We start from the raw sequence: 19693 nt of genomic DNA on the forward strand, positions 1-19693 counted from the left end.
CTTAAACTCAACATGCCCCAAATTGAACACATCATCTTTTCACCCAAGCTTTTCCATCTTCCAAACTTCTCTATTACTGTTGAGGTTACCACCATCCTACTTGTGTTAACCTCAATCCTCATTCTCCCTCATCTCCCATATCCAATCCAATAGACAAGGCCTGTCCATTTTACCTTTGTAAAACTTCTTCCCTGTATCTCCTCATTCCTGAACTATTGCCATAGCCTTCTGGTAGATCTGCCTGCCTCGAGTTTCTCTCTATTTTGGTTCGTTCTCCACACAGCTGTCAAAGCAATTTTTCTGAAAGCATAATTCTGACTATTCCAGCCCCTTCCCCCTAACTCAGAAATTCTAGTGGCTCCCTCTCATCTCTAGGATCAAATATAAAATCCTTTGTTCTGCATTCAAAGATCTTCATGACTTAGCAACATCCTGTCTTTGCAGCCTGCTTACATTTTATACTCTCCTCCTCCACCACTCCATAGATACTTTGTGGGTTCCTCATGGGTTCTCCTCATCATTTCCACCTTCTGACCTCTCTGACTTCCTTTAGGTCATAGCTAAAATATCACTTGCCATAGGAACGTTTTCCCCATCCTCTTGAATTCCAGCAGCTTCCCTCCAATTTATCCTGTACATATCTTCATTTGTGTTTGGGGGTCCCATTAGACTGTGAGCTCCCTGAGAATAGGTACTATCTTTCACTTCTTTTTGTATCCCTAGGAATAGCACAGTTCCTAACACCTAGTAGCTGCTTAATACATTTTTATTGACTGTAATCGTTTACTTCAGAAGACTGGAAAAGATATTTTTGAGATCCATCCTGGTTCTCACATTCAATGATTCTTCTAAAGTTGTTCTTCTTCTAAAGTTCTAAAGAAGTTACAAAGAACCCCTTGTTCCTAATTGTCTCCTTTGGAACTGCACAATTTTTGTATAATCCTTCTAGATATTTAAAGATAATTATCATTTATCCCCTAAATCTTCTATTCTTCAGGATAAACAACCTCAATTTCTCATCTGACTTGCAGTGTCAAGTCCTCTTTCCATTCTGATTATTCTCCTCTGGTCATGGAAGTTTGTTAGTGCTCCCTCTTAAAATGATACTTGTGCTCAAAACTGGGCGCAGTGCTCTAGACATGGTCTGAAGAGTACTTAGTATGGTGTACTATCACCTCTCCTCTCTGGTTCTAAACACTGTTTCAAGAAAATGATTTAGTCCACCCATGCTCTCTCCCCCAAGGTAGAAGACAATTCCTCTATGATTCCCTTTGAGTCTTGGTGCCTGAAAAATATATTGCCCCACAGACAGCTTCTCCTACTTAGAATATGTCTCCTTGAATGATAGGCATAGAGCCTATTGCTGGGTCCCTAATAAAAAATCTTGCCAGCTTAGAAGGACCTGGAAGAGCTGGAGATCCCCTGGCATAGCCTTCAAGAGCCCAGGATCATTTCCATACCAAGATGATGCATCAGAGTAAGACTTTAGAAGGAGCATACAAGCAATTTATTTCCATTAATGAAGCCTAAAATTGCATTGGGTGAGTGGGTGCCAATTATGTGAGACTGTTGGCTACTATTAAACTGTCAGACCATTAAAACTACCAGTTTTTCCCCCCCTTGGCACCATAGCCATTAAGCAAAATCTTCCCTGATTTTACTCATGTAGTTAACATTTTAAATCCAAATTCAGTATTATATTTTCATTAAAGTATGTCTTCTTAAATATAGGTCATTATTCAGCCTGTTGAAATAATAATAATAGTTGGCATTTATACAACCCTTTAAGTTTAGCAGAGGGCTTTTGTCATTATTTATCTCATTTGATATGTTGTCTTACAACAACCCTGAGAAGGGTACTACTATTCCTATTTAAGATAAAAGAACTGAGACTAAGAGAGATCGAGAGGCTTACCCATAATTGTCTAACTAGTAACAGAGTTAGAATTTGGACCCAAATCTTTCCTAAATGAAGGTCCAGCATTCCTTCTATGTGAAAATCTTTTTGTATCCTAATTTTTCTATCCAACATTCCTCTCAAGTTTCAGTCATCCACAAATTTGATAAGCACATTGGCATATCATCATCTAAATCATTATGATAATAATAAACTTGCTGAACAGAAAAAAACAAGGAGAGAGCCCTGTGCCACTCCACTGAAGACCTCTATTTACGGTGACAGAGCAACAATGTCATTTATACAGCCCTTCAAGGTTTGTAAAGCATTTTGCATGCACTGATGCAAACTGAAATTTGAAGAGTGTCAAAGAAAGTTTCCTCTATCCCCAGATATCTCTCTGCCTCTCCCAGGATATATGAAAAATCTGAACCAGATATTACTTTTTTCCAGGAATCCAGTAAAAAATAGACAAAATCCAAACCATGTTCAGTCTTTAGGACACATGCATGAATTCGGTCACCAGAAATCAGCAATCTAATTACCTCAAAAAGCCACACAGATGGGCACACAGGACAAGGAAATTCCAATAAGAGGTAGAATAGTCCTTAAAGTATGAGAGTAAAACTTGGAAAGTGAATGTTGGTCATATGAGGGCCACACAAAAGTACTTGGTGCTAAAATAGGAAGAGACACAGAAGAGATTGGTCTCTTCTGTGGAAGACGTTTTTCTCTGCCACATTTTTGTCAATTAACTCTATCTGAGACACTAACTATATCAACCATATAAACACGTGTTTGTAAATTCTATATTCTGTGTAGAAAAGTCTCATTTCATGCTAGCCCAATCAGAGAAGACTTCCTGAAGAAGGCAGATTTTAAACAGAATTATTTAGAACTTTGCAACAACTAGCTATTCCTAGACAATGGATAGTACCCACCACAGGTGGGATTTGAACCCAGGGTCTTTGCACTCTAGAATCACTGTACATCTCATTTAGACTAGGCTTTTGGCACCATATAAAAGTAAAGAAGACCTTGAACTGAGCTATGTGGGAGCCTTTCTGAGGAGAGAGGGATGGTTCTATGAAGGAAGCAGGAATGAGCAGAAGTTTTGGTCCTTGTTCTCTGCAGGTGCGTTAGCTTGCTGTTTGTTGCCTTGCCAGTGGCTGGTACTCTCTATGTGGCAGCCGTGGGCTGGGAAGGAAATCGTGGTGAACAGCCATCTGCCGACTTACCTCTGGCCTCTTATGGGAGTCTGTCTTTGGGTGAGAGAGAGGGAGACGAGTCAAGAAGTATTGGATGGATGGATTCTCAGAGCAGCTCATCGCTCTCCAGAACTGGTGATAAAGTCTGCCGCAGGAGAAAAAGTAGGTATTTCTGTATCTGTGCCAGGCTCTGACTAGAGAAAAGGATGCACTGGAGAAATAATGCTGAGGACCATGCTTTTATGTGTAGTTTAGGCTCTTTTCACAAATTCCAATGAATTAGGCCTTTGAAAAGCACATTAGTAAACTATCATTTATATAGTGCTTTAAGATAAAGCACTTTCTAAAGCACTTTCCAAATATTATCTCAGTTTATCCTCTCAGGAATCCAGGGAAGTAGGTGTTATTATTATCCCCATATTCAATATAGGCAAACTGAGGCAGATAGGTTAATTATTTGCCCTGGGTCACACAGCCACCAAGTATTCAAAACCAGATTTGAAACCAGGTCTTCCCAACGATAAGCTTAGCAGTCTATCTTAGCCTCTGATTTTGATCCAGAGATTGTCTTTTCCACCCCTCCTCATTTTACAGATGGGGAAACTGAGGCAAACAGGATTAAGTGACTTGCTTTGGGTCACATAACTAGGGAATATCTGAGGTCAGATTTGAACTCAGGAAAATGAACCTTCCTGATTCCACACCCAGCACTCTATTTACTGTAATACCTAGCTGTTCCTGCCCAAGGTTATGGGAGTATAGAAATCATCAGAGTTGGGATTTGAACCCAGGATTTCTGTACTCTAGGATCAGTACTCTTTTCACTTTGTCATACTGAATTTCTTTATTATATTATTATTATTATATTACATTAATATATTTATTATGAATGTATCCACCTTCTATGAAGATCTATACATTGTTACAGGGCACAATAATATTTAAACATTTTAAATTAAATTTAAAAGTCAATTTTCTACTAGCAGCAATGCAATGATCCAGGACAATTCTGAGGGACTCTCCACATCCAGAGAAAAGACTGTGAGAGTAGAAATACAGAAGAAAAACAACTACTTGATTACATGGGTCTGAGGGAACATGGCTGGGGATGCAGACTCTAATGAACATTGTAGTGCAAACACCAACAACATGGAAATAGGTTTTGATCAAGGACACATGTAGTACGCAGTGGAATTGTTCATTGGCTACAGGAGGGGGATGAGAGGAGGGGAGGGAACAAACATGAATCATGTAACCATGGAAAAATACTCTTAATTAATTAATTAATAAAATAAAATAAATATAAAGTCAACCCAACTGCTTAAAGATGCTATTTTACTTTCATTCTAAACCAACAAAGTTCTAGGTCAGAGTAGGACTTAATTTTCTTCCCACAATCTCCAAGTGGAAATTCTGTGGTGACTCTATTCACAAAGTAAAAGTTGTATACATTTTACTGGAGTAAGTCTGTGTGTGTGTGTGTGTGTGTGTGTGTGTGTGTGTGTGAGTCTACATAAACCAAGGCAATGGGAATTAGTAAGCAACAAGAGCTAATTAAAATAAGGCACCCGGGATCCTACAGAAATGGCTACACCATGGTGTGGTTGAGTGAAGCAATTGCTAAGATCTTTTCTTGCTCTAATTTCTGGAATCCTCTTGCTAGGATGGCTTTCAATGAAGCCTCTCATAAGTAACAAGTCACATTTATGTTGTACTTACAGAATTCTATCCTCAAGAAAAGCAATAACATCAAAGAAAAAAGAACATAATGACCAGTCTTGGCCTCCAAGGGGCAATGAAAAACGCCACCTCCTTCCTCCCTTCATTGGAGAGGGGCTGTGGGTGCACAAACTATCAGACTCAGTTGATGAGTTGGTTAGTTTTGCAGAACTGCTTCCCTGATTCCCATTTTCCTATTCCTCTTTTATTCTGTAGTAAAAGGGACGGCTTTCTGAGTAGGGGAGGGAGAGTGATATGTTTGGGAATGAAGGTAACATAATATAACCCAAAATGTATTCATATAAAACATTTTAAATTCTATTAATGAAAACATATTTATTTATCTATTTTATTTAAAAAAACCCTTATCTTCCATCTTGGAGTCAATACTGTGTATTGGCTCCAAGGCAGAAGAGTGGTAAGGGTTAGGCAATGGGGGTAAGTGACTTGCCCAGGGTCACACAGCTGGGAAGTGTCTGAGGCCAGATTTGAACCACTCAGGACCTCCCATCTCTAGGTCTGACTCTCAATCCACTGAGTTACCCAGCTATCCCCCTAATGAAATCATATTTAAAAATCAACCCAAAGCTGTTTCCTGACTTCATATGGTATCTTACTCTCTATGTATCCAAGGAAAATACTGATCAGAGCAGAGTGCAAATTGGGAAATTCCTGCTTAGGTCCAGTTGCCTTTAATGTCTCTTTTTGATTCTGCCTGGGGAAAAGGTTTCATGAAAAGGTTAACTTCAGGGGACAACTAGGTGGCTCAGTGGATTGAGAGTCAGGCCCAGAGACAGGAGGTCCTAGGTTCAAATCTGGCCTCAGACACTTCCCAGCTGTGTGACCCTGGGCAAGTCACTTAACCCCCATTGCCTAGCCCTTACCACTCTTCTGCCTTGGAGCCAATACACAGTATTGATTCTAAGATGGAAGGTAAGGGTTTAAAAAAAAAAGACTAACTTCAGCTAGAAACTAGAAAACAACATGAAATTATTAAAAAAAAAGATACAGACTTGCGGTTTAAAAATGCTTTACACACATTACACACATTTGATTCTTCCAGCAACCCTGTGGAATAGGTTAGGCAAGTATTATTATCTCTGTTTTACAGTAGAGATTTGGAAACAGTTTCAAGTTGTTTAATACTGATGTCAGAACACAAAAATCCAGGTAAATCAATTCTGTTTTCCTCAAATAAAAGTATATTTAATTGGAGAAGCTCGGTGCTTTTAAAAGTTTGGCCAGATCCTGAAAAGAAGTCATTTCTTGGAAATAAGCCGGGAGCTTTTAGAGATCCCATCAGTGTCTGAAATCAGTACCCTTCTCATCAGTAGCAAGCTAGCAAAATATCAGGCAAAGAGTACTCAGTACATACCCTAAAAAGGTATTTGTTGAACCCAAGTGCTTTGAGAAAAGTGCCTTTTTTTTTGTCTTAATTTTCTAAATGTCCAGTACACGGCTTTATAGAAAACTGATACTTAATGAATGTTTGTTGAATTAAATGGGGGAAAAACCTCCGAAGAGAGTAACTTAATTTCTCCCCTGGTAAATTAAAGGGCTGTTTAGGGGGCAGCTGGGTGGCTCAGTGGATTGAAAGCCATGCCCAGAGAGGGGAGATCCTGGGTTCAAATGTGGCCTCAGGCACTTCCTAGCTGCCTAGCTTTTACCACTTGGAACCAATACCTCGTATTGATTCTAAGACGGAAGGTAAGGGCTTAAAAAAAAAACAAACGCTGTTTAGAGGGTAGCTAGTGTATTAGAGAGTCTAGACTAGGTTCAAAGCTGGCTTCAGACACTTCCTAGCTGTGTCACTTAACCTCTAGTGCCTGGCCCTTTTCTCTGTTCTGCCTTGGAACCAATAATTAGCCTTAATTCTAAGACACAAGGTAAAGGTTTACAAAAAGAACAGCTGCTTAGGAGTTCCCTACACCGCTGGGAACATACTTCCTATCCTTGTACCTGGATTAACACCGGTGGTGTTCCCAGCGTGTGAACTCAACGGGAAACACTAGAAATGTCACCTGGGCTGAAATCATGAGCGGTCTCGGTCAGACTTCCTCATGAAGCCATCTTTCTTGTTTAGTGTTCTTAGGAATCTTGGACGGAACTCTGAAATGTTTTTCCTGGCAGAAGAATATGCGTGCTGTGTGGACCCGGAAGCTCCCCGAAGGGCCCCGCTCCACATTAAATGGCATCCGAGTCTTGAGTCTCTTATGGGTCATTTGTGGCCACACCAGTCAGATGACCTCCTGGCAGACTCTGGGTACGAAGACTCGATGTAGCCTGCTATTAGACAAGTTCACAGATGGGGGTGGGTCCGTACTGCATTGTATTCTTGGAAGCCGAGCACAGAGACTTTCACAAGGCACCTTGCTATTCATTCAGTGGCCTTAAGCATCTGTCCTGCGGCTCCGGCTCCCTTTTCGGATCCTTCCGCCAGTGATGCCTCGGTACTTCATCGTCTAACCCAGGGATTTCAAAATCAAATAGAAACGGGGGCAGCGAGGTGGCTCAGTAAATCGAGAGTCAGGTCAGGAGACGGGGGGGTCCAGGTTTAAAATTGACCTCAGATAATTTTCTAGCTGTGTGCCCCATGGGCCAGTCATTTAACCCCAATTTCCTAGCCCTTACCGACCGACTGACACAATATGGATGCTAAGACAGAAGGTAAGAGTTTGAAAAAATCAAATAGAAATAGATCTTTGTGGACCACATATTGATTTAGAAAACCACGAATTAATATTACCCACTTATATTGTATTTTGCTTTTTTTTTTTTTTGGTTAACATTTCCCAATTACATTTTAATTGAGTTCAGGTTTGAGGCTACTGGTGGACAGTAGCAGCAAGTTGAACACATCTGGAACTTCCAAACCATTCCTAGACTTGGCAGGAAGCCAAAAAATTAGCACAATTTTAAAGTAACTTAATTTCCCTTAATGATAACTAGAACTCTTTACTTCAGTCAGTTGGGAATAAATATTAATTAATATACTTCAATAATTCAAAAGATCTTTGTATCTGTTGGCACAGGCAGCATCCTTTCTGTTATACTGTCTTTATGTACAATCTTCATGAATTACTGTGGCCAAAAATATTTGCCCCTGGATAGCTAATCAGGTGCTGTTAGCCTCTTCAAACTTCTATGTCTGATCCTCAAATAATAGATCCGTAGCCTAATCCTGGGTCTGTGCTCAAAATCTTTAGCTTGATGAGACTTGCCTGACTTTGTAATCCATTGGCCCAGCTATTGAGAACTGAGAACTGAAGGAGTAGAATTTATTTTGGAGTACAACTTTGGTGGGGAAGATAATGTAAAATAATTACATTTGTAAGGTTAATGTACCATTCTGAGCAGAACGACAGAAATTTGAATCCCTAGGTCTTAATTTTCTAATGTGGGCCTAGCATCAATCATTATTTCTCTGAAACGGTTTTGTTTTTAAAATAGTGGGGCTAGACTAGATAATGTCCAATATCTCTTTGAGTTCTAAATCCTATGACTAGGGAACTTGACCTATGTTTTAATAGGTAAACTAGGAAGTTATCTGAGGCACAGAGGAGTTACATGTGATCTCAGTTGGGGAAAAAGCCATAAAGTGACTGAGTCAAGATTTGAACCCCATACTTCTGATTCTAAGCCCAATATACTATCCACCATGGCATACTTCCTAGAGGATCATAATAGTACTTAAACAGCTTTCAAATATGACAGAAACTCATTATTCCTGTCCATTTCAAGACAAATAAACAAACCACAAAACTCATTTCCATTAAAAACAGGCTGATTTATTTGAAAGTCCATTATTTTCCACCCAATAAATTTTGCTATTTTCCTATAAAGTTCCATAAAGTAACCTTTTTTTTAAAATCAATTACCTAGTATAATACTATATCTACACATTGAATTAATATAATGATTTTAAATCAGCTATGGTCAAAACATTAAAAATGAATAGCCTTCCAAAAAAAACAACAACAGGCTGAATGATCTCCAGATTCCAGAGGAGAAATTATCAAAGTAATAGGTAATTCATAAATAAAGGAAAAAATAGCAAAAAAAAATACTTGCAGAAAATTTTAACCCCAGTAGAAATGAATGAAATCCATATTAAAACAAATGTAAAGTGTCACCTCATACTGGCACATAGCAAAATTTGATAAAAAAAAACCCACGAAATCCTTTCTTGAGGACACTGGGGGGGAAAGCAGGTACATTGCTAGTTGGTGTTGCTGGTGGCAATGCAAATTGGCACCAACTTTGTAGAAAGCAATCTGGCAATAAAATTGCCTTTGGTGTGTGTTATGAAAATCGAAACCATAAAAACTGAACAGCATTAACATGGACTGTCAAGAAGAAGCAGCCAGCTTCCATGATCAAATACTGGCCAAGCTGGCCAAATACAATCTGGCTGGCAACTTTCCTTATGACCCCTTTGACTCAAAAATCCTTACCGCTAAGAACGTATTCCAAAGAAATAATTTGAAGCAAAAAAGAGAGCAATTTGTACAAGGAGTCACACTTGTACTAAATACAAAAGTAAAAAAAAATATTCTGGAAACAACAAAGATATCAAAAAACAACAACTCGAGTGAAGACTGTATTGGAAATAGGAGGAATATAAAGAAATATGAGAAAGTTTACATAAAAATAATATAGTTAAAAGAATAGAATTTAGTGCCCTCTATCCATTCTGATTCTGTTTTTAAAAAATTACCAGGGATGGAAGAGATTAACTAGTGTTAATAATTAATTAATTATCATAGATACTTCAGTGTATAAATTTATCTTTTATTGTAAAATTGGCTAAATTAAGAAAAAATAGACTTACATATGCTTTTATGTTCATTATAGATAATGTACTTGAATGGAAAACCAGAGTGCTTAAAAATCCCCTCTACCTTTTTTCTTTAAGTGGTCCATTCTACCTTGGAGTTGACACATTTTTCTTGATCAGGTAAATAATGTCAAATTCTTTTTTCAAATTCCTTTCTTCCCTTCTCCCTCCCTCAACGTTCTCAACTTGACAAGAAAAAGTATATAGTGTGAATTTATTTTTTAGGCAACTTTGATTTTTCTCAATATTATCCACTGCTTTTCAGCCACAATGCTTTCCTTTATTCCTTCTCTTCCCTTCCTTTTCCTTCCTTCCTTCCTTCCTTCCTTCCTTTCTCTCCCTCTTTCTTTCTCTTTCTTTTCTTTCTTTCTTTCTTTCTTTCTTTCTTTCTTTCTTTCTTTCTTTCTTTCTTTCTTTCTTTCTTTCTTTCTTTCTTTCTTTTCTTTCTCTCTCTCTCTTTCTTTCTTTCTTTCTTTCTTTCTCTCTCTCTCTTTCTCTCTCTTTCTTTCTTTCTTTCTTTCTTTCTTTCTTTCTTTCTTTCTTTCTTTCTTTCTTTCTTTCTTTCTTTCTTTCTTTCTTTCTTTCTTTCTTTCTTTCTTTCTTTCTTTCTTTCTTTCTACTAAAAATCTACCTTCTTTTCCTCCCTGGTACTCTCTTTCTAACTGAAAAAGAAAGAAAAACCAAATTCTTGTAAAAGTATGCATAATCAAGCAAAATAAATTTCTACATTGGCCATATTAAAAAAAGATTTCAGTCTGCACCTTGACTCCATTCCTTCTCTATACAGAGGCAGACTGTATCATGTTTCATCATGAGTCCTTAGGGATTATTTTGTGGTTGGTCACTGCATTGATGAGAATTCTTAATTTTTTCAAAGTTGTTTATGTATAAATGTTTTTATTGAATGTTGTTCTCCTGGTTTTACTCCAGTCATCATCAACTCATACAAATTTTACTAGCCTTTTCTGAACCTACCTCTTTTGTTATTTCTTATAGCATCTACTATATTTTATTCAATCACTCTTCTTTTGATAGGCAAACTCACTTTGTTTTTAGTCTTTTGCCACCACAAAAGAGCTGCTATAAATTATTTTATATATGAGCCTTTTGCAGGAGTGTGCTGGCAAATGTTTAACTACTGGCTCTCTGAAAAAAAGTACACATTATATACTTTTAAGTTGTATTTTAACATGTTCTCCTTCACAGCCTTGAGTCTAGAAAATCAACAAAATAATCAAACCCTGATTTGTCCCATTTGCCAATTTCCCGAATGTAAATGCTCACACTGAGAATTTAATAATGGGTTCTTGAGAACCCCAACAGTCAGCTCCAGCACTCCCTCCCTCCAATGTCCACCTTTGATCTGCACAAATATTATTTTCCTCAGTTTTTCCTTTTGCCTCAAGTGAGCTTGGCAAACTCTATGAGACTGCCTTTTGAAAAAAGAAGATTTCTACTTATTAACTTATGATTGAGGTAAGTACCTTTCTTAGCTTAGATAATAAAAGCTTGTATAATGACAGCTTCCATTTATAGGTACACAAAACCCTCACATAACTATCTCTAGCTCCTCCCAACAGCCCTGTGAAGTAGGTGGTGCAAATATGATTATCCCAAGTTAAAGAAGAGAAAACTGAGGCTTAGAGTTGTTGAAACTTGCTCATGGTCACATTGCTATTACACATCAGAGCTGGGGCACAAACCCAGGTGTTTAGACAACCAATCAAGGCTCTTTCTACTGTGTCATATTGTTCTTGTTGCTCTTTATAGACCTCTGTTTGCTCTTCTGGAGCAGAGAGGCTCAGTTTTATTAGTTTATCTGTCTTTCTGTCCTTTGTGATTGTTGATGTTTTTCTGAGTCCATTTTCTTACGTCTGGTTCTCTCCTTCTGCTTGTGAAAATAATCACACACACACACACACACACACACACACACAGAGCACTTCAAAGCAGTGCTGGTAGATGTTGGGTAAATTTCCATGGCAGAGCTAAGGATCTCTTGAACTTAAGGATTCATTCTACCCTGAAATAGGGAAGAGGTGAAATTGGAACTGGTTGTTCTACTTTGAATTTTTGGCTCCATCTCTTTTGATGGCCACATGACTTTATTTTCTATTGTGAATCATGCCACCTGCGGCATTTCACAGGAAAATACAGTAGGAACTAAAAGAAAGACTTCCTAAGAAATCTCACCTTACGTCCCCATCACTGACATTCATCCTCTCTGTGCAGGATGAGAAATTTGGGGTTCTTATTTATTTATTTATAATATTTTATTTGATCATTTCCAAGCATTATTCATTAAAGACAAAGATCATTTTCTTTTCCTCCCCCCTTACCCCCCATAGCTGACCCGTGATTCCACTGGGTATCACATGTGTTCTTGATTCTGGGGTTCTTATTTAAACAGTGAATAAGACTACTGGAGACTGGGATTCAGTTCTTTCCTCTTATCTCTGACTTGTTACACCAATCTTATTGATCTCTTAGGGTCTTGGGCAATTCTCTTTATTGTTGTTGAGTTGTTTCAGTGGTGTCTGGCTCTTCCTGACCCCATCTGAGGTTTGCTTGCCAAAGATATTTGAGTGGTTTGCCACTTCATTCTTCAACTCATTTTACAGATGAGGAAACTGAGGCAAAGAGGGTGCAGTGAAATGCCCAGGGTCTACTACACAACTAGTAGATGTCCGAGACTGGGATTTGAACTCAGGTCTTCCTGAGTCTAGGGCAGGCATTCTATCCACTGTGCCACCTGAATGCCCAAGGGCATAACTCTCTAAGACTATGTTAAAGATGAATCATTAACCTGTTTTGGTGAAGGAAATTTCTACTTTGAGAGTTCCCCTAGTGATGAAATTATAGATCTGAACCCTCCCTTCCTACCAAAAATAAATAATAATGAGGTTTAACACCAGATCATTTTGGGTTGAGCATTTAGTCATATTATCTTATCCACCTCGCTTCAATTCCCTAAGTGTCAGTTTCCTCATTTGTTTTTTTTTTAAGTGAAAGTTCAAGCTCAGGGTTGTGGAGAAGATCAATTCAGATCATATATTGCAAGAACTTTGAAAAACAAAATCCAGGAGGCAGTTAGGTGGCTTAGTGGATTGAAAGCCAAGCCCAAAGATCCAAGGGTCCTGGGTTCAAATTTGACCCCAGACATTTCTTAGCTATGTGTCATTGGGCTAGTCACTTAACCTCAGTTGTCTAGCCCTTACTGCTCTTCTACATTGGAACTGATATGCAGTATTGATAAGGCAAAGGTTTAAAAAAACAACTATTGGTGTAATATTAAATGGAAGGTATTTTTCTTAGTACCATTTTCAATAGTAAATCTCATCTGATTACTGAATTATCATTCTCTTTCAGTGGTTGCTTGAGTACAAGGTCATTTTTAAAGCTGTATTGGAATTCTGAAAAAGGAATAACCCCCAAAGTCATCCTGAGATACCTTCTCAATCGACTTGTAAGGCATGTTGATTTACCTATTTCCTTTTGATCAATCCTCTGTAATAATATGGGACTACTGCATATTTGCATCATGTTTCTCTGTTTTGTACACAGCTGGGTGCTTAGAAAATACTTGCTGAATCCATAAGTGAGTTTCTTTTACAGGAAGGTTTCTCAATGAAAAGAAAAGCCAGAAAAAGAAAGATATTTTTTTCCTTTATAATTTAAATTTTTCAAGTTAAAATTGGGTCAAACTAATTACAGCAAATGTTATAAGAAGAACTTCCAAGCCCCAGCAGAAGCCCTGGTTCCTGTCCTCTCCTCTTCTCTCTCATTTTTAGCCAAGCTTTGTCACCCGTCCACATGGATCAGCATAGGAACTTTGGCTTTGCTTCCCAGTCTAGGACTTGGAAACTGCTGCTCCCAGGCTCACCCTATTCATGTCCATAGTTCAGACACCCAATCTGCTTAGCGCACTGAGTTCAGAACTCCCAAGTTTGCGAGATCTGCTAGCTTCAACATCCCCAGGAGCAGGAACTCCAGAGGTGGACCACCACCCCTCGCAGACATCCCAGGCACTTCAGGGAGTGTTCCATATCACCAAATTTTTAGGCAACAAAGAATTGAGATAATTCCTCCAAGTTAACCAGGGTTGTCCTATATTTTTTAGATCTACTGTGATTAAGATGGAAGCACATTATAGGGGAAGACATAGCGGCTTCAAGTCAGAACACCTGGGTTTGAGTTCTTGCCCTGCTATTTATTCCCTGTGTGGATTTGAGGCAAATCATTTCCTTTCTTTATTTATTAGAAGAATTTCTAAGAAAAGGATTTACGAGCCTTCTCCAGGCCTCGGTAGTTTCTGTTTTACAGAGTTTAAGTATAATTGTATTTCTTCCTCACAATGTTCTTTTGATAGTCCATATTTTATTATCCTCATTTGAAAACTGAGGAAACAGACCCAGAGAAGGTCTATGACTTGTCTGAGGTCATAGGAAGTGGCAGAATGGGCATTCAAATCCTTTGACTTCAATTCCAAATTTTTTTTCTTTATCTTTACCTACCATCTTGGAATCAATGCTGTATATTGGCTCCAAGGCAGAAGAGAGATAAATATGGGCTAGGCAATGAGCGTCAAGTGACTTGTCCAGAGTCACACAGTTAAGGTAGTGTCTGAGACCAGATTTGAACTTCTGCCTCTAGGCTTGGCTCTCAATCCACTGAGTCACATAGCTGCTTCCAAATTCCCCAAATTCAGAATTTTTGCTATTATACTTGGGGGTTCTGAACCAATCTTGTCAGTAATCCACCTCTTGGGAATGGGCCAGGAGGGGGTGGGAGAAAAGGGGTGATGATCTGTCTACCTCTCTGTCTAAAACAAAACAAAAGAAACAGAAAACTTTGTGTGGAGGATGAAGTGGATCATTACTGGTAAGCTACATTTACCCTCTCCTGGGTTTCTTGCCAGGCTGCAGCCTCTCCACTTGTATTCCATATGCTTGTTAGCTGGGTTGTATTCCCTGGTTCCTTGGGGATCTGTTTGGGAGGTTCCCATGTATCATCTGGATAACTGCAGGAGGACATGGTGGACGAATCTGCTCCTTCTGAACAACTTTATCTTCGTACAGAATCCTGTAAGTCTTTGCCCTTGGGGTTGACAGTCTTTTAGCGTGATGGGCCAAGGCTTTGGTCTCTTTTTGGGGGGTAAGCCCTCTAGCTTAGGGGAGGGCTGCTGGTGAACTCTGGGCAGTGCCTTAGCAGTATGAGGGCTGGGATTTTCCAGCTGCCAATTCTATCACTTGTAGGAATAGGATCCAATCTAGAATTCAATCTCTGGTAAGGATAGGATCTAATCTAGAATTTTATTGGTGGGGGGATAGGATCAAATCTAGAATTCAATCCCTGGTAAGAATAAGATCAAATCTAGAATTCAATCCCTGGTAAGGATAGGATCAAATTAGAATTCAATCCCTGGTAAGGATAGGATCGAATCTAGAATCCAATCCCTGGTAAGGATAAGATCGAATCTTGAATTCTATCCCTGGTGGAGATAGGATCGAATCTTGAATTCTATCACTGGTGGAGATAGGATCGAATCTTGAATTCTATCACGGGTGGAGATAGGATAGAATCTAGAATTCTGTCACTGGTGGAGATAGGATCGAATCTTGAATTCTATCACTGGTGGAGATAGGATAGAATCTAGAATTCTGTCACTGGTGGAGATAGGATCGAATCTTGAATTCTATCACTGGTGGAGATAGGATCGAATCTTGAATTCTATCCCTGGTGGAGATAGGATCGAATCTTGAATTCTATCACTGGTGGAGATAGGATCGAATCTAGAATTCTGTCACTGGTGGAGATAGGATCGAATCTAGAATTCTGTCACTGGTGGAGATAGGATCGAATCTTGAATTCTATCACTGGTGGAGATAGGATAGAATCTAGAATTCTGTCACTGGTGGAGATAGGATCGAATCTTGAATTCTATCCCTGGTGGAGATAGGATCGAATCTTGAATTCTATCACTGGTGGAGATAGGATCGAATCTAGAATTCTGTCACTGGTGGAGATAGGATCGAATCTAGAATTCTGTCACTGGTGGAGATAGGATCGAATCTAGAATTCTGTCACTGGTGGAGATAGGATCGAATCTAGAATTCTGTCACTGGTGGAGATAGGATCGAATCTAGAATTCTGTCACGGGTGGAGATAGGATAGAATCTAGAATTCTGTCACTGGTGGAGATAGGATCGAATCTTGAATTCTATCACGGGTGGAGACAGGATCGAATCTTGAATTCTATCACTGGTGGAGATAGGATCGAATCTTGAATTCTATCACGGGTGGAGATAGGATCGAATCTAGAATTCTGTCACTGGTGGAGATAGGATCGAATCTAGAATTCTGTCACTGGTGGAGATAGGATCGAATCTAGAATTCTGTCACTGGTGGAGATAGGATCGAATCTAGAATTCTGTCACTGGTGGAGATAGGATCGAATCTTGAATTCTATCACGGGTGGAGATAGGATCGAATCTAGAATTCTGTCACTGGTGGAGATAGGATCGAATCTAGAATTCTGTCACTGGTGGAGATAGGATCGAATCTAGAATTCTGTCACTGGTGGAGATAGGATCGAATCTAGAATTCTGTCACTGGTGGAGATAGGATCGAATCTAGAATTCTGTCACTGGTGGAGATAGGATCGAATCTAGAATTCTGTCACTGGTGGAGATAGGATCGAATCTAGAATTCTGTCACTGGTGGAGATAGGATCGAATCTAGAATTCTGTCACTGGTGGAGATAGGATCGAATCTAGAATTCTATCACTGGTGGAGATAGGATCGAATCTAGAATTCTGTCACTGGTGGAGATAGGATCGAATCTAGAATTCTGTCACTGGTAGGGAATGGAGAGTTAGAGTCATGTTCTGCTGGCAAATGTTTAATAAGGGAACTGGGGAGAAAAATATGTAATATGCATTTTAAAGTTTTATCTGCATTATTAATACATTCTTGGTAATCGACAGAATGGTGAATCAAGCCCTGATGTGTAGAAGTTTGTTGATTTTCGAGGTGCAGATGCCCACCCTAAAACTTAACAATGGCTTCCCAGCCAGTTGGAGCTGGCTCCAGCATACTCCCTGGTCATGGGTTAACTTTTGAGTAAGGAGATGGCCCTTCCAAGAGGCAGGGAGGCAGGCAAAGAAATGACAAACGGTCTGCAGGGCTTCTCAGTATGGATACCGTAGAGTATTGACCTGTGTACTCTAATTTGTTCTTGCTCCTCGAGGCCAGAGATTATTTCACCTTGTCTTTCACTTTGTCACTTTTACTTTGAATCTCTGGTGACTATATTATGGAGGTGGGTATACAGTTGGTGTTTAATAAGAGTTTGTTAATTGGTGAATTGTCTCTGAGGACGTTGTGATGGATTTTGCAGCTTGGTCCCTCGGTGCACAGAAAGCCTCTCACGTGGATGTCAGATACCCTTACCTCGTGACCCCCAGCATCACAATTGGTCTCCAGTTTCTAGCTGGACGGGTTGCAGTGAGTGCCACAGCTGCTTCTGAGGACACTGAAGCAATTTTCTTGTAATTCACTTGTTGTGAATAAAAGCTTTGTGCCTGTAATTAAATGGTATCCCTGATTCTGGGTATGTAGCTGCAAAGTCTGCTGAATGGCAAACTGCTCATGTGTGGCAGCTTCCTAATTACCCAACAGAACCCAGTTGATAAACAAAACAGCTGCCTTCCATTCACAGATACCCAGGAGTTTAGGCTGGAGCATAAATCACTGTCTAAATAGCTGCAGGTGGAGAAAGTTCCCTGAGGATGGGCACAAGAGCACAGAAGATGGTTTTGCTCTGTCCTCGCTGAAATTGTCTGAGCTTTGGCATGGACCCCGGGGCCCCAATATGGATAGCCTGTGGCACTCTGTGGGAACCAGAGTGGTAAGGACATGGGTCTGGTGCCATTTAATTTCAATTACAGGGCACTATGAATCCCCAAAATCAGAATTATTCAGGTTCTTAGCAGCAAGCGTGCACCAAATCCCTTTCCTGGCAGGAATTTCCTTTTCAACAGGAGCAAAGCTGGGCTTGGAATCTGGTTGTTCTGTCCCCCTCCCTGTCAGGCTGCAGGAAAAAAGAATTCAGGGTCCTTCTCTCCATGAACAAATCAAATGAATTGCTCCAAGGATTTTCTTGGCTTTGTGAAAAAGCAGCTGCCTCATTTAGCACAGATGGGGACAGTATTTGAAATGGTATAGCCTTCCGTAAGAAAGTTTGAGGCCAAGTATTGGATCTATTAGGAACAGACACAGAAGAAGAAGAGCATTCTAGGACTACAGACCCAGGAAGTGAGTATCAGGGACCCATATTCTTCATTTAAAGGAGTGGCACTATCTTTAGTGCTGCTATGCCCAGTTCTTTTTTTTTTTTTTAATTTATTTGATTAGTTAATTTAAAATATTTTTCCATGGTTACATGATTCATGCTCTTTCCCTCCCCTTCCCCTAATCCCCTCCCATAGCTGGCACTCAGTTCCACTGGGTTTTACATGTGACATTAATCAAGATCTACTTCCATATTATTGATATTTGCACTGTGGTGATTGTTTAGAATCTACATCCCCAATCACATCCCCCTTGACCCATGTGATCAAGCAGTTGTTTTTCTTCTGCGTTTCTGCTCCCACAGTTCTTCCTTTGGATGTGGACATCATCTTTCTCATATGTCCCTCAGAATTGTCCTGGGTCATTGCATTGCTGCCAGTAGAGAAGTCCATTACATTCGATTGTGCCAGTCTCTGTGTACAATGTTCTTCTGGTTCTGCTTTCTTCACTCTGTGCTATGCCCAGTTCTAATAGAGCCACCTCTCTCAGATACAAGGGCAGCTAGGAGGCACAGAACATTGAGCCTAGAGTCAGGAAGATGCGTCTTCCTGAGTTCAAATCTGGCCTCAGACACTAACTAGCTATGAGGTCCTGAGCAAGTCACGTAACCCTGTTTGCCTCGTTTCCTCATCTGTAAAAGGAGATGGAGAAAGAAGTGACAAAACACTCCAACATCTTTGCCGAGAAAATCCCATTAAGGGACACAAAGAATCAGACATGACTGAAACTAGAGAGCAGCAAAACCTCAGTTACCGCAGAAGGAATAGGGCATGGTGAGGTAGATGTTGGGAGAACAGGAACAAAAGTTTTAGGTAATAACCACCTTAGTGATGGTCTGTCAATAATGGCTGGTCAGTGGCAGTTGGAATAACCGTCTCTCTTGTCCCTTTTATAACTCTGCCCCCAGAGTCTTCTGTATTCTGCCTGTCTATTTTAGGGGAACAAAAGGGAAAGAAGACATAGGCATTTCTTGGTCTTGGTCTTTTGAAATATGATCTGCTACATTTTTAGAAACAAAGACAAATTTGATTAGATTATGTGGTCTAGTTAGTAGAGGAGGTCAATTCTCATTAGGGAACTATCTGCACTTCACGGCTCAATTCTTCATAATCTTTAGAGATGTGCAAAGAATGAGAGATGTGGCAGTCTTGGTGGTGGCAATGAAACAGGGAAATAGGCTGGTATTGGAGTATTTAAATGAATTCTTAAGAATTCATGAGCCATTCTTAGATGGGAGGAAACTGTATGAATAATGATTTTTAGGCAAGAACTTAGTGAGAATCTGATGATGTAAGGAGAAATTTCCTGCCATTAGAACTATCCAAAAGTGGGATGGGTTGTCTTGGGAGGCTTATTTCCCCCTTATTGGATGTCTTCAAGTAAAGGTTAGGTGACTCCTCAGTTATGATCTTCCTTCACTCCTGGATCACTTGCCATACTTTTCCACCTTCTCTCCATCATCCTTCTCATACTGGGACTGCCTCTCTCTTATGGCCTCGTTTCTGATCATTGAGTCCCTGACCCAGACCACCATTTTCTGAAGTGCCAAGGCCAACCTCAATTTCATTTCTAATTCCACTCCTCCCTCTCTAGGTTGTTCTACCTCCTCCCCAGCAGTCTTTCCCCTTCTGGCACTCTTCATCTCCCCTGCTTTCTAGATCCTCTTTGTGTTTTTGTCTT

General features: G+C 39.7%; 1 protein-coding gene across 1 annotated transcript in view; it reads left to right on the forward strand.

Moving 5' to 3' along the window:
• The window catches only part of LOC100021996 (O-acyltransferase like protein-like), an 83126-nt gene that overhangs the window by 41564 nt on the left and 21869 nt on the right, over nucleotides 1-19693 (forward strand). Inside the window, exons 5-9 of the mRNA XM_016431629.2 lie at nucleotides 3032-3267; nucleotides 6908-7087; nucleotides 9679-9781; nucleotides 13031-13132; nucleotides 14580-14745. Coding sequence (XP_016287115.1) covers nucleotides 3032-3267; nucleotides 6908-7087; nucleotides 9679-9781; nucleotides 13031-13132; nucleotides 14580-14745 — 787 coding nt within the window. The remainder of the gene's footprint in view (nucleotides 1-3031; nucleotides 3268-6907; nucleotides 7088-9678; nucleotides 9782-13030; nucleotides 13133-14579; nucleotides 14746-19693) is intronic.

The sequence above is a fragment of the Monodelphis domestica genome, chromosome 3, assembly GCF_027887165.1.
Source record: "Monodelphis domestica isolate mMonDom1 chromosome 3, mMonDom1.pri, whole genome shotgun sequence".
NCBI lineage: Eukaryota > Metazoa > Chordata > Mammalia > Didelphimorphia > Didelphidae > Monodelphis > Monodelphis domestica.